We start from the raw sequence: 13947 nt of genomic DNA, 5'->3' as shown, positions 1-13947 counted from the left end.
TTGTCGGGTTGATGGGACCAGATTGGTGTCTTTGAAAAGTCAGTATAGTCCCCTCATTTCATCTGCATCTGCATCTCCATCCAAAAACGCCCTCTCCTCCCTTCCCATCAAACCACAAAGAAAAAGAAAAAGAGAGCTCACCTGCACAAGCGCCGGCGCAATAGCCGTGACCCTAATCCCCAACTCCTCCAAGCCCGCCATACTCCTCACAAACCCCGTAATCGCAAATTTGCTCGCGTGATACAGCGGAGTTTCCATAACTCCTATTTGGCCCGCTACGCTCCCCACGCAGATGACTCTTCCGCTTCTTTGGGACGAAGTCCAATACTCGACGCCCATTTGCGTGAGACGGATTGGGTGCGTGATGTTTACGTTGAGGGTGTGGAAGGAGCCGGGGAAGGGATTGACTTTGGGAGATGTGGTGTTTGATTTCTTTTCTGAGGGGGATTGCTCGAGAGGGGGAGGGGGGCGTAGATGGTGGGTATCTTGGGAGAGGGGGGTTCCGGGAGGATTGTAGAAGTTGGAGAAGAGGGGGTCGAAGAGGCCGGCGCCCGGGACGAGGATGTCTATTCCTGCTGGGAAATGGGAGAGAGTGTATTCGAAGAGGGAGGTGAGTGCAGGCCAAGATGTGACATCGGTGGAGTGGTACAGACATTGTGGGGGTGTGGGGGTAGCAGGGGATGAGGAATCCGGGGAAGTGGAGGTGTAGGTGGTGAGGAGTTGGGCTGCGGCGGGTTGGAGAGAGAGGTCGGCTATAACCACATTGCAATCTTTTGAGAGGAGGAGAGTCGCGAATGCGAGATTTATACCTGAAGATAGTATGTGAGAGGGTGGAGATAGGGTGGAGGTTGAGAGAGGAGAGTACCTGAGCCCGCGCCGGTGACGATGGCTACTTTCCCCTCCACCTCAAGGTCCGTCTTAAGATTCATCTTAAATCGAGAATCTAACAAGCTATAAGATATCGACGATTTACTAGGGTGTTATCTACCAAAGTAGAATGTAAGAGACAACAAGACACCAAGATACTGAAGAAGGTGCGGTTGAAAGTGTAGGATGACCATACATATATCAGGGATTCCCTGTGTGTTCGTACACAATCTATTCACACTTGCTAATCTGGTATGTATCATATCCTATCCTATCCATTTGCATATTTTGCGGCGCCATCCGCGCATGGTTGTACCGGAGCGGGGATCTCTTAGCTGAACCTTTGCTTTTTCTTCAGTCCAACCGCAACTTGTCACATGTACCATTTGACACGACCCTTTCGGATAACAATACCACATAATAAGCCCTGAGTCGTACAGTAATAAGCCACTGTCCTTAAACGACATATTGATTAGCTGAACCACTCACATCTCATCACAATTTGCAATCAGCTTACAGAGTCCAAGTTGAGAATATTTCAATGCCATTAACTAACGTAGCCGTGAAGTAGGGTATAGAATCAATATGCCTCTAGGCGCCGTGTAGCCATTCGAAACCCATGATGTACATACAAACTCCAACCCCAAAACCAATAATATAAAACCCACATTCAATGACCCGCCAGATTTCATGCATACTCCTTTTGCCATTTGACTAATTGCCTAGTAAGAATGTCCATCATTTCCAGACAAGTTAAATCCTTAAATTCCTTTGGTGTTTCACTTTCGCCTCGAGCCACCTGTTTCCCATTTGCGCCATTAAGTTGTATCATAGGAAGAGTTTCTTCGACCAGTCCCCGAATAGATTTCTCCGCTCCACTGCCACTTGGAAGTATTGACGGGTCTGCAGCCAATTCAATTTGAGTTCGTGATATGAAATCAAGGATGTTTGTAGCACGTTTCCTCATCTCGGCCATACTAATCTTGCTTCCTACGCTGGTCTTTGCCTTACTAGTCTTGCTCTCATTATGTGAAACTCTGCTAGTCGTTGTCTGTACGTTATCGTCCGTACGTTGAATATCTCTAGATTGAGATCGATTGGGAGATTGAGCGTTGTTATCGTCCTTTTCCCTAGTGTATTGATTCTTGCCCGATTTACCCTTTCGAGGATTGGGAGGTCTGCCACCCTTCTTGTGAGAAACTGGCGGTAGAACTGGAGGAGGTGTATCTGGCGCTATGGTTTGTGACACTGGGGGCGGATCTGGAGGTTGTGCCAATACCTCGGGGTTCTTGCTTGGAGGTTTTATCGCCGGCGGGGTCTCTTCAATAGGCTCTGAATCTAGGCGACTGTGAGTTGTTGGCTACATCATAATGTATTTGACTGTACTGACCTTCAATTCTTCGCCGTTCAGCTCGACCTTTTCTTTTATTTGCGGCTTCCAGCCTCGACCTTTCTCGTTCTTCCCTTAATTCCTTTTCTCTATGGTTTTTAGCTGCTGCTCCCCTTATCTTTTTAGCTGCTCCAAATCGACCATTTCCCACGATTGTGCTGTCCTCAGATTCTGCCTGAGAGTGGGGTGCCTCTTGTGGTTTCTCATCGTCTTCAGGAGAAGGAGAAGCCGAGTCCGTCCGTTGCCTTTTGGGCCCATCGTGTTTGCTACTAAGAGTAATTAGAATAATTTGCGCTACTAGAATGGCATTTACTTACTCTTCGCTGTCACTCCGGCTTCTTTTTGCTTTGCGACTCCGGCCATCAATACTTTCTGGGATATCTGCGACACTGGCTGCTATGGCTTTTCGAAGTGCTTCTTCTTCAGCAGCTTCAAAATACGCAGCATCTCTACTATTCATTGTTGAGCGCCTCTTTGTGCTTGCAGAGCTGGAGCTGGGTCGACCATTTTTACCACCCTTCGGTGATCTTGTGCCGTCTTTTGAAAATGAAGCCGCTCGAGAGGTTGTTCTGGAGAGATTCGGGTGAAGGGGTAGGTATAAAGAGTAGCGTTGTCTGCGATCCATTATGTCAGAATTATCATCGATTTTTTCTTGAGTTGGAATTATTTGTTTAAGGTTCTTGCGCAATTAAGAAATCAATCTTGTGAGACTTCGATCTGCGCCACGGTCTCGCGTGGATGCTGACAATTCGAGTGAATCTCTTGAATGGGGGTATATGTGATTGATGCGAAAAAAAGGACTCACCCGTTTGACGCCGAACGAATTCTGTGAAGTTCTTTACGACATTGTTCGCAAAAGTATTCTTCGGGACTTGTGTCTTCGTTCACAATTCCAACGCATCCGCCGTGTTGCCAGACTTTGCAAACGTCGCATTGTAAGAAAAATCCAGCCAAATCTTCTGTAAAATCCGCTGCTGTTATGACTGGCTCCTCAATTCCATCTTTTATATTATTCTTGTTATCGTCGTCCTCGAGTTGTGGCGGTCCGGGATATTCATCGTATCCGCAGATGCATCGAACAGCTTCATCGTCATCGCCTCCCTCGTCTACACCAATGACTATGTCTTCATCAACTAATTGTCCTTTTTGTATCTTATCACCTCCATCAACTCGACCTCGCTTTCGACGTGTCGAGGAACTATCTTCGGCCGTGATTGTGTCGTCAGGAGAGTCCGAGGAAAGTGAGGCGGCTGGAGTCGACTTTCGTGGCGATTCGACTTTATTGTTTGAGCGAGTAGATCTCTCAGCGCGACTAGAAGAATTCGAGGAAGCTGAAGAATGATGTGAATTAGTTTGAGAAGGTTGACTGCCTCGAGCAGCCCTTGACGAACGCCTAGTAGTATCCATTCCCAATGATTATAATAGTACAAAGGTAATATTGAATTCGAGATTCCGTATGTGCGAAATAGATTAAAATTCTGGTAAATCTCGAGCGTGTAGGTAATGCGTAATTTGTGAATTGAGATCGTAATTCAAGTCCTCCTCCTACTTCGATGAGAAGCTTTTAATTCCAGTCTTCCCAAACCAAAACCAAGAGTAAAACCAAAAGAGAAGGAAGGCAAGGTGAGTATTGGAAAACGATTGAGTATCGATTAGAGCTTAGAGAACCAAATTGGAACCCGAAGATATGCGATCTGATAAATAGGAAGGTGGATAAAGTTTCCTGGTGTAATCATGACTGCGGGTGTGAAGAGAGTGAGGAGTGAGGAAGAGCGAAAGGAAATAATTTACTAAATTCAAAGCTGCCCTTTCGTCCCCGCCAAATTCCCTAGTGAGTAAGTATTGTGGTTAGGCATAGGTAGGCATAGGCCAAATTCCGTCGGAAAATGTGAAGAGCGAAGGTAAACTTTGGAGTGACTAATGGAAAAATATTAACCAATGAGAATATTACTTTCATGTTTCCTTGTTAATATTTAAGAGCTGCTAAACGCAATTGGATCTTCTCTCCTCTTTTTTTCTTTTATATAGAAAGTTGTGTGAACCAATGATAACTTGCATGGACCTACCGCATCATCCACAAAATGACCAGCCACTGGTGAGCACAATACTCTAGGTATTAGTAGGGACAGTTGCCTCATATCGCCTACTGTACGATTTATACTTTTAATAGCCCCGGTCGTCTGGGTATTCACTGTTCAGCCTGGAGGTGGTTGAAGAAAGTGAGGGTTAGGTATGGGAAATATCTCAGAAAGGGTTTCTGTTTCTGCCATCAATTGATTGAATGACGCTCCGCTGGCCCTCTGGGAGCCACTGCCGTGGAGGCAGACTATGTATATGGAAAGGAAAGAAAGATAGATACCTTCGAGCGCAGCGAGCTATGGGGGTTTGGGGGCTTGCCCCCATCAATAGATCGATATATAGTAATAAATATGTAAGCACCGTTACCTGGGTATATATACACATATACTATACTATAATTCTATGAGATTTTCCAGTGACGCATGCTTGATTGATTTAAATCGACAATAAACATAGATATGGCAAGGCGATGGTCAATCTAGTAATAATTGAGTTTTTTCTACCGATATACTTATCACAAGCGAAGTACTTAATTAGTACCTAGATCGACAGAGTTATACAACTCCAGTATCTACGAGCTAATTCATAGGTGGTAGATATATATGCTACCTATCTAGGTACCTAGTATGCATTAATAATATAATATGTGATCTAGATGACATCAATCAAAAGTCGTTCAGCAGTGCTAGTATATCTACAGCGTGCATAAATACCTAGACAGTAGGTATTTTTAGCTATTGACTTTTTTCCATCAATACCGTTAATAAGTATTTGTGACCTAGTGCTTGCTGTCATTCATCAATGAAATAGGTACTGTCTAATAAGTAGATATAGTTTCTATGAGTAGTATCTAGATACTAGGTAGGTGGATAGATATAGATCGATATATGATTGATACACCTACCTAGATGCTGCTGTGCCAATTAAATCTTCCATAAAGCATTGCGGGCATCCAGGTACTAGCATTAATCTCTTCCCCTTCACTTTCCCACATTCATCAACGTGATTTCTAAATCATTTGGTACTTTGATCCACACCTTCCCTATTTAAGTTTAGCTATCTAATCTTAGCTAACGCACTTGGAGGGCATCAACATCTTCGGTTCAATGAACGTAACCAATTTATTAGAAAGGAAACGACTAATAATTAAGGTCTTTATTGACAAAATAATTTCTATCTCGCCCCAAGACCACCTAATACCAGTGAATATAATCGTCAGAATTCACACTTCCCTCCTCCGATTTTGAATATTCATTGTTCGTACCATCACTCGCTTTTTCAAAAGGGTTATATTGGATAAGGGAGATAAACACAGACTCTCATACTATTCTGTTGTCCGTGGGGTTCAAAGTCGTCAATAAATCTTCCTAGGGCTTCCCCCTCTCTCGAAATCATTGCTGAGTATTCGCAATCAAAACATTCAAAGTATGCAACTCTATACGGATTTCTTCCTCAGACATTAAAAAAAGGGGGCGAAATTATGTTCAGTCTCTTAAGATGGTTGGCATGTCAGGGTTTTGGTTTGGGAATAGGGATGACAAATTACATGTCATTACTTCCCTATTCTGTATGCGAGAGTTCTGGCTGATGTGTTTGTTGTTTATTGTAGGAAAGGAAAGCTCAAGGAAAATCAACCAAAAGTTAATTCTGTCTCTCAAATCGAAGAGAACAAATACATTTCTGCCGTACGCGAACCTTCAGAAAAGCGCCAATTTAGTCTTGGAGGTAGTTGGCATGTCATGTCCTCTTTCTCGGTGATGAACACAAGTATGAAATTCTCATAGCGTGGCACCTCTCACTATTGATTCCGCCACTGTTGACTACCAATTTGGCAGCGGCAAACAACCACAAATTCTTTTTATGACAACAGGAATCATGGTGGGCTTTGTCTCATGTATATTACATTGGCTGATCTCTGTATTTGAATGCTTGTTAGGCTACTCCCCGTCCGAATCATCACGAGCTATGTCTCCAGAAGTTGTATCGCCGGCACATCCAGAACGTCCCATCAGACCTCTGCCCAAAAGAAGTCTCCGTGAACGTCTTTCTCCTAATGTCGCCGAATCGATCAAATACCCGCCCGCACCTAAAACTCAAACTCCCTTATTCTACTATCCATATACTGTCCGAGACGAGGTTGCGGCAAGCACTATGGTAGAGGCTTCACATCCAAGTGAACGTCCGCAGGTAGACAATGCCGATCAAAATTATATCCCGCGGCGGAATGGAGAGGATCCAGAAAGTGAAGAGGAGGAGGTTTTCCGTTCTACGCGACTCTACCCAAGACAGTCAGTTGATAACTCTGGTCGTTCCTACCGCTATGTCCAAAAGCCCGACTCGAAACATCCAAATCCCCACCCTCCTGGCTCAACTGCTTCTTCTGCAGATGGTTATGACTCATTCGAGAATACAAATAATAAGAAGAAACGCAAGATTCCTACACCCGGAGACTCAAATATCAATGGAGTTCATCTCTCCAACGATTTAGCAGGAATGGGAATATCTGGTCAAGATGAGGAGGATGTCAATGGTGCAGGATACTATCATGCCGGTGGCTCGGTATCTCAAGGTTTGTCGGGTCCTGGAAGAGGTAGATATGGCCGAAATCGCAATGGTAGAAGTCCCTTGAGAACTCTATCTGACGTTTCGGGTAACTGGGGCAATGGCCGCAATTCAAAACAACGACAACCCCAGTGGCCCACACCTAGTAAGTTTTTCTTTCCCCTCTCCAAAATTCAGACTGTGCTAAATTTTTTACTGATGACGATTGCAAAGACGAAAATGCAGGGATCATCTCAACTGCAATTGCAAACGCCGAGAAAGAGCCTCCAATAACTCCATCGAGGGGTCAAGAGAATATTAGTTTGTTGCAACAACAGGCATCCAAGAAACCGACCCCCACTTCTACTCAATTCACTTTTACTTGTGATTCTCAAGTACCGGCACCAGGACCTTGGCCTGGATCAACAAATACAAATATGCATCAAAGTCCTGCTGCGAGGTCAATGATGACACATGGAACACAGATGGGTTCGAACATGCAGACAAAATCCCAACAATCGGCGCATGCGCAGAAGCAAAGTGTGCCTCAAACGGCACCCCCAAAAAGAACCCGACGTCGAGCGAGCAAAGAATACCAAATTGCCGCTCGCCAGCGTCGTCAACAACAAGAATATCAGAACATAACTCATCCTCCTAATCCTGAAGATATTTGGATTTGCGAGTTTTGCGAATATGAGAGTATCTTTGGCGAATTACCCATGGCATTGATTAGGCAGTATGAAAGAAATGACAGGCGTATTAGGAAGCAGGAAGCAGAGAGGAAAAGATTGCTGGAGAAGGCAAAAACGAAAGGACGAAAGGGGAAAAAGGGTAGCAAGGCTGCAGCAAAGTCAATTCCACAGGATCGCCAAAATCAACATCAAAACTCTCAGCAAGGTAATCCAGCAGATCAAAACCACAGTCAAGGAACTCAAAGTGAAGATTATCCAGACGATGAGTATGATCATGAGTACGCTCAAGATCAACCCACCTCTCCCACGACTTCTTCATCTCTTCGTCCAATTGAGGTCTTACAGACTGATCATGGCAGGCGCATCGATGGAAATGCCGGAAGAAGTAGTGATGGTCGAATCGTGACCTGATGACGGTTTACATGGGATTCTATCTACATGATCATCATTCTACCATTCATCAGTCCGAAACATTCACTATTCTACATAATGATATCCCCCATATCTTCTTTGCGCGGCCTGGTGTGAGGCAAAGCCAAAATCCCCATTCATCTTCTCTTTTACGTCAGCATAAGCATTCAACTTCAAATAAAACGCTCCATCAGCGATCCTTACGAACTAGCATTAAGCATCAGATACCTTCGTGTGCTTCGTCTTCATTGCATCACTCCTCTCCAGCGAAAGATTTCAAGGGACGGACCAATGGGTGGAAGAGGCAGACAAGATGTTATTAATCAACATACCACAGCTTTAGAACCTACTTTATTGTACATGCACAGTATAGCTAGACCTGGGTTGATAATATATCTCTTCCTCCCAACTTTTCATCTCACTGAAATTCTACATTATTCTGAGAGCGAGTGCTAGTGCTAGTGATATAACAGATAAGTGATTTTTCTTTCAGTATCAGCAATCGATGAATTGTTGCTTCTCATGTCTCCTTTTCAAATACTAGAAAAATAATAATAATTCTCTCCATTAAACACTGTTTCCGTTCATCGTTATGTGTTCTTTGAATGATGATGTCAATATATCCCCGCGTAACAGGGGTCGCTTGGGCATGGAGTCAGCCTTGGGACGCTAAGCCTTGTACAGATGGTGGCTGTGTTCTCATAGTAGCATGCTACTGGTAGGCAACAACTTCCTAGATGACTCAATTACAGCCATCACGAAAATGTGTTGTAGCCTTATGGAAAGCTTAAGAAGTCTCTAATTTCTTCATCTACTTCGATTCTAACCTTTACCATTCTTCCCTTCTTGGCCTCTATTTATAAAAGGCGCCTCTCTTTACTAGCAGTAAATAACATATCGTACATGCAAATATCACAACTAAACTCACAATGTCTTTCCTCTCCGAATCAAAAAGCACAGCCTCGCGCCTTACAGGCTCTTTCCAAAACAGCAACCCGAAAGAAGTAACGATCAAGGAACGGAAAGCGAAAAGTGGAAGTGGGAGAAGAGGTTACGATGTGGTTAAGACGAATTATACATCTCTTCCGGTTGAGATACCGGAGGATTTTTTGCAACCACTGGAGAATCCGGAGAAAAATATTACGGTTCAGAGAATTGAGTTTGAGAAGACGGTGTTGAGCGAGTATAAGGGTGCGTATGCGGTCGTTCTGGATGGGGTGTTGAGTAAAGAGGAGTGTGGGGAGTTGATTAGATTGGCGGAGATGAGTAAGGGGGGGCATGTAAATTTGGTGAGTGGCGGAGGTGGTGATGGCGACGGGGGTGAGAATGAGAATGAGAATGAGAATGAACTCAAAGCACCAGAAAACAATGGATGGACTCCCGCAATGGTAAATGCAGGTGTGGGATATGAATTCTTCTCTACAGAATATAGGAATTCAGATCGAATTATCTGGGATGAGAAGGAGGTGGTGTCACGTCTCTGGAAGAGAGTTCTTCAAGGAAAGGGTATTGAAGAAGACATAGGGGTACTTGAGGGGAAGAGATGGGAAGGATTGGCTAGTTTGGGACTTCGGAGTGGTGAGCGATGGGTGAGCACTGAACAGGGAATCAATGAGCGCATGAGATTTTTAAGATATGGCGCTGGACAGTATTTTAGAGGTTTGCTTTCTTTTCTTTTTTTCGGCCATGTTTTCCTAGAGATAGGAAATCATCGTCTAACGTAAAAATAGAACATGTCGATGGCGCCTACGGAAATCCAGATGGTAGCGAACGTTCTTTCTTTACAATTCATCTCTACCTCAATGATTCAGCGCAAGAACTCGAGAAAGATCCTAATACGCCTAAATTCCCAAAAGATTCGGAGATGCTCAGGGGAGGGGCTACGACATTTCATTCAAGGGATATGAAGGAGAGATTGGATGTTGATCCCAAGGTGGGGAGGGTGTTGATTTTTCAGCATAGGAGATTATTGCATAGTGGGGATGATGTGGTGAGTGGCATCAAGTATACGATGAGGAGTGACTTGATGTTTAGATTTGAGGACGGGTTGGAGGGGGAGGATGATGTGGTTTTCGGATAGGTGTGTGAGTGATGCCGGGGAGGTATACCCTCGGGGGAATGAACTGCATTTTATTTGGATCTTAAGCTAGTGCATTTGGCATAGAAATGGGGAACAAAACAACAATTAAACTGCCATGACGGGCGGCTCTTTCAGTCATGTTCAAGTCTCTGTCCATACTCGAACAAACTATTTCATCTTGTCCATTCCCTCCACCAGAGATTGATAGATGAGCGAAGAAATTGAATACTTACTATATAGTATTCATGCTATCCACAAATTACTCTATAAGGTCATGATAGATCAACGTCTAGTCAGAGCAGTCCATACCACCCAATTGATTCTTTACTCATCAGGTATCTATCCAAAATGGCAAAAATTTCAGTTAGAGGCAAACACCACCGGTATCAAGTTAATTTCCAGTTGCACTCTTCGATATGAGTGCATTGACTGCTTCTCGAACAATTAACCATTTCTTTCGAATAGTGATTCGAACAACTGCGCCAAAGCGGCTCAGAAGTTTCGTTTGATAGATGGGGGGGGGGGGGGGTGGGGGGATTGTGGGTAATATATATGAGAGGTGGGTAGAGTGGGACTTGGTCTTTTGATCTAGTGGAATGGTGGATGAAATTCAAAGTTGGTGGTGGTGTGGTTCATGGGTGAGAGGGGAACGTATACGGAATCGGAGCTTGCTTTGATGGTCAGCGTTCTAGGATGGAAAATAAAGAGTGAGAGATAGGATGTTGGAAAGATTGAAGGTTATGTTGGTGCATTTTGCTATTCACTGTCTGAGTAATCTCGTCGCTAAAGAAATTGGATTGTGATATCCGCTATACTGATGGAATACATCGGATCAATAGAACCACCAATATCTTTCCTATACAAGCGAGTTTTGTCTTTGCACTGCTTACTTGCCAGGGTAATGGTATAGATCGCTCTTCTTTGGAGGTCACCTCGGTATTAGGATGAAATGAACAATAATAAGACAAAGTGACTCCTTGGCTAGGTTGAAACTTCAACACACTTGACCAGACTTGTTAGTCATAATCGCTCTACATCCAGTTTACCCCATCAGTATTAATTAAGTTTTGCTGAGCTACTACCGGTATTGCGGAGTGAAGTTAGAAGAAGGATGGTTTCGCTCGGCACGGCACGAGTTTGATAAAGTTTTTATGGAGATTCTAGCTTGGGTTTAGCTGGTTTTTCTCCTACCCCAGATATGATTCGGCTGATTCTCGGCCCCGCATTAGTACGCTTTCCATCGGCCATCAATTCAATAACTCGAGTTACTTCGTAAATAAATCTCTAAGGAATTAATCAAACCATTTTCTTCTTACAATCAGCGTTTCTGTCTTCGGTCTCAACTTTTATAGACCAAAAGCCCAAGTTACAATTGATAGATTCCAGAGATTACTCTTTGAAATTGATGTTCAAATGCATTCAGCAACCAGATCTCGAGTTCTAGCTCGAGCTCTCCTCCCTTCCTTTTCCCGACGATATGCCACCACTCCTGCGATCACTCCCATTACTTCCGTCCTCATAGCTAATCGTGGAGAAATCGCTCTACGAGTCGGACGCACAGCTTCAGATCTCGGTGTACAATGTACAACAATCTATACGGATCCTGACGCCAATTCACAACACGCACTCTCCAGTCCGTTTGCCGTAAATCTGGGTGCTGCGAATGCGTATCTTGACGGTGAACGAATTATATCTGTGGCAAAGGAACAAGGATGTGAGGCTTTACATCCGGGATATGGATTTTTGAGTGAGAATTCGGCGTTTGCGAAACGGTGTGTAGAAGAGGGGTTGGTGTTCATTGGTCCACCTTGGAAAGCTATTGAGGCTATGGGAAATAAATCTAGGAGTAAGGATATTATGATCAAGGCGGGCGTACCTTGTATACCTGGATATCATGGGGAGAATCAAGAACCTGAACATCTACTCAATGAGGCGAGGAAGATCGGCTTTCCAGTTATGGTGAAGGCTGTGAAGGGCGGTGGTGGAAAGGGTATGCGTATTGCTCAGACTGAAGGGGAGTTCCTTGAGAAGCTGGAGAGTGCGAAGAGTGAAGGGAGAAATTCTTTTGGTGATGATGTTATGTTGGTCGAGAAATATATTGCTACGCCAAGACATATTGAGGTACAAGTTTTCGCTGATAAACATGGTCATGCTGTTGCTTTGGGCGAGAGAGATTGTAGTTTACAAAGACGACATCAAAAGATCTTGGAAGAAGCGCCAGCGCCAAATTTAGCGGAAAACATTAGACAGGATCTTTGGGAGAAAGCTCGTGCTGCTGCACTTGCTGTGGGCTATGAGGGTGCTGGGACAGTAGAATGTGAGAGATGTTTCCATTCTTTTTTCCTCGAAGCTAACTGAAATTATAGTTATTTTCGACAACGATACTAATGAATTTTTCTTCATGGAAATGAACACTAGATTGCAGGTTGAACATCCCGTGACAGAAGAAATTACTGGAGAAGATCTCGTTTCATGGCAATTCAAAGTTGCAGCTGGTGAACCATTACCACTTGATCAAGATACGATAGCTCAAAGAATATCTGAACGTGGATGGGCACTTGAGGCACGAATCTATGCAGAGAACCCAGATCAGAATTTCATGCCTGATTCTGGAAAGCTTGTCCATTTACGAACACCAAAACTCTCGGAAAGTGTTCGAATAGATGCGGGTTTTGTTCAAGGAGACACAGTCTCATCAAACTACGATGGTATGATTGCAAAACTTATCGTGAGTGGTCCGACAAGAGAAGTAGCTATACGAAAACTCCACGCAGCTTTACAAGATTATGAAGTAGTTGGCCTAAGTACCAATATTGAGTTTCTCAAAAAGATTTGCAAAAGTCCTGCATTCATTCGAGGTGATGTTGAGACTGGATACATACAAAAGCATCACGATAAGCTCTTCACAAATGAGACTATTGAGCCTGAAGCATTTGCCCAAGCTGCTCTTGGTATATTATCGCAGGAACTTTCGGCAGCGAATTCCAAATCGATCCAAGGACCTCATGGCGAGGCAATTGGTTTCAACTCTCACGTACAACGCGAATTTAGTTTCACAAAACCTATCATTCAACCATCAAGCGAAAAGCCGGAAATCTACCACGTAACCATTGACCAATCTGACCGCAATTTATACAACATTACGGTAAAGGGACCCAATGTCGAAAAATCATACGCAAACATCGTTAGCGAGCCAAAGTCCCCTACTATCTCGACTTTTTTCCCCCACACTCGAATTGAAAGCACATTAATCAGACAAGATGATAAAATCACACTCTTCCAACAGGGAAAACAATTACAATTACAATTGGCAACGCCGGGATGGTATGAGAAAGCATTGGGGTTGAAAGACGTGAGAAATAGTGTAGTAGCACCGATGCCATGTAAGGTATTGAGAAATGAGGTTAGAGAGGGAGAGGAGGTGGAGGAGGGACAGGCGTTGGTTGTGTGAGTATTTGTTCAGATTGGAAATTTGGGTGATGGTGCTAATGTGTTGAATGTGTAGGATTGAGAGTATGAAGATGGAAACGGTGATTCGAAGCCCACAGAAGGGAGTTGTGGCTAAGTTGGTACACAAGGAAGGAGTGAGTAGATTTTCTTGGGTTTTGTCTCTATTGACTCTGAATTCATGGAAGTATGATGAAGAATATATGCTAACGAATCGTACGAATAGGATATTTGTAAAGCAGGTACTGTGCTTGTGCTATTCGAAGAGGTATGTTAGAATCTTCGCTTGTCTTTTGCTGGATCTTCAGACTAATCATGTGTCACGCAGCACGAATAATGATTCAATACAAATATCAAATCATGCGTTTGAGATGATTCTTATGAATTGATGTATATTATGATTAGTAGATGAGTTTTACAATGCATATAAGAATAAAAAA

The 13947-nt window shown here is 43.7% G+C and overlaps 5 protein-coding genes across 5 annotated transcripts; 3 read left to right on the top strand and 2 right to left on the bottom strand.

Annotated features, from left to right (window-relative positions):
- Nucleotides 1-39: 39 nt before the first annotated feature.
- Nucleotides 40-929, bottom strand: EAE97_010737 (uncharacterized protein; the record flags this gene model as incomplete). Its single annotated transcript, XM_038881252.1, has 2 exons — nt 40-809; nt 866-929. The coding sequence occupies 2 exons, from the start codon at nt 927-929 to the stop codon at nt 40-42; spliced, it is 834 nt and encodes a 277-aa protein (XP_038727870.1).
- Nucleotides 930-1555: 626 nt separating this feature from the next.
- EAE97_010736 (uncharacterized protein) lies at nt 1556-3664 on the bottom strand (the record flags this gene model as incomplete). Its single annotated transcript, XM_038881251.1, has 4 exons — nt 1556-2205; nt 2258-2523; nt 2575-2871; nt 3063-3664. The coding sequence occupies 4 exons, from the start codon at nt 3662-3664 to the stop codon at nt 1556-1558; spliced, it is 1815 nt and encodes a 604-aa protein (XP_038727869.1).
- Nucleotides 3665-5389: 1725 nt separating this feature from the next.
- Nucleotides 5390-8504, top strand: EAE97_010735 (uncharacterized protein). The gene is made up of 4 exons (XM_038881250.1): nt 5390-5761; nt 5946-6103; nt 6273-7043; nt 7112-8504. The coding sequence occupies exons 2-4, from the start codon at nt 6076-6078 to the stop codon at nt 7978-7980; spliced, it is 1668 nt and encodes a 555-aa protein (XP_038727868.1). The 5' UTR covers nt 5390-5761; nt 5946-6075; the 3' UTR covers nt 7981-8504.
- Nucleotides 8505-8909: 405 nt separating this feature from the next.
- EAE97_010734 (uncharacterized protein) lies at nt 8910-10060 on the top strand (the record flags this gene model as incomplete). The annotated part of the gene is made up of 2 exons (XM_038881249.1): nt 8910-9639; nt 9711-10060. 2 exons carry the CDS (start codon nt 8910-8912, stop codon nt 10058-10060), a joined length of 1080 nt encoding a protein of 359 aa, XP_038727867.1.
- A 1413-nt stretch (nt 10061-11473) lies between these two features.
- EAE97_010733 (uncharacterized protein) lies at nt 11474-13844 on the top strand (the record flags this gene model as incomplete). Its single annotated transcript, XM_038881248.1, has 5 exons — nt 11474-12377; nt 12427-13507; nt 13566-13644; nt 13734-13775; nt 13836-13844. The coding sequence occupies 5 exons, from the start codon at nt 11474-11476 to the stop codon at nt 13842-13844; spliced, it is 2115 nt and encodes a 704-aa protein (XP_038727866.1).
- Nucleotides 13845-13947: the final 103 nt, after the last annotated feature.

The sequence above is a fragment of the Botrytis byssoidea genome (assembly GCF_014898295.1).
Source record: "Botrytis byssoidea strain MUCL 94 chromosome Unknown BBYS_030, whole genome shotgun sequence".
NCBI lineage: Eukaryota > Fungi > Ascomycota > Leotiomycetes > Helotiales > Sclerotiniaceae > Botrytis > Botrytis byssoidea.
This window is presented reverse-complemented; position numbering and strand designations above follow the sequence as displayed.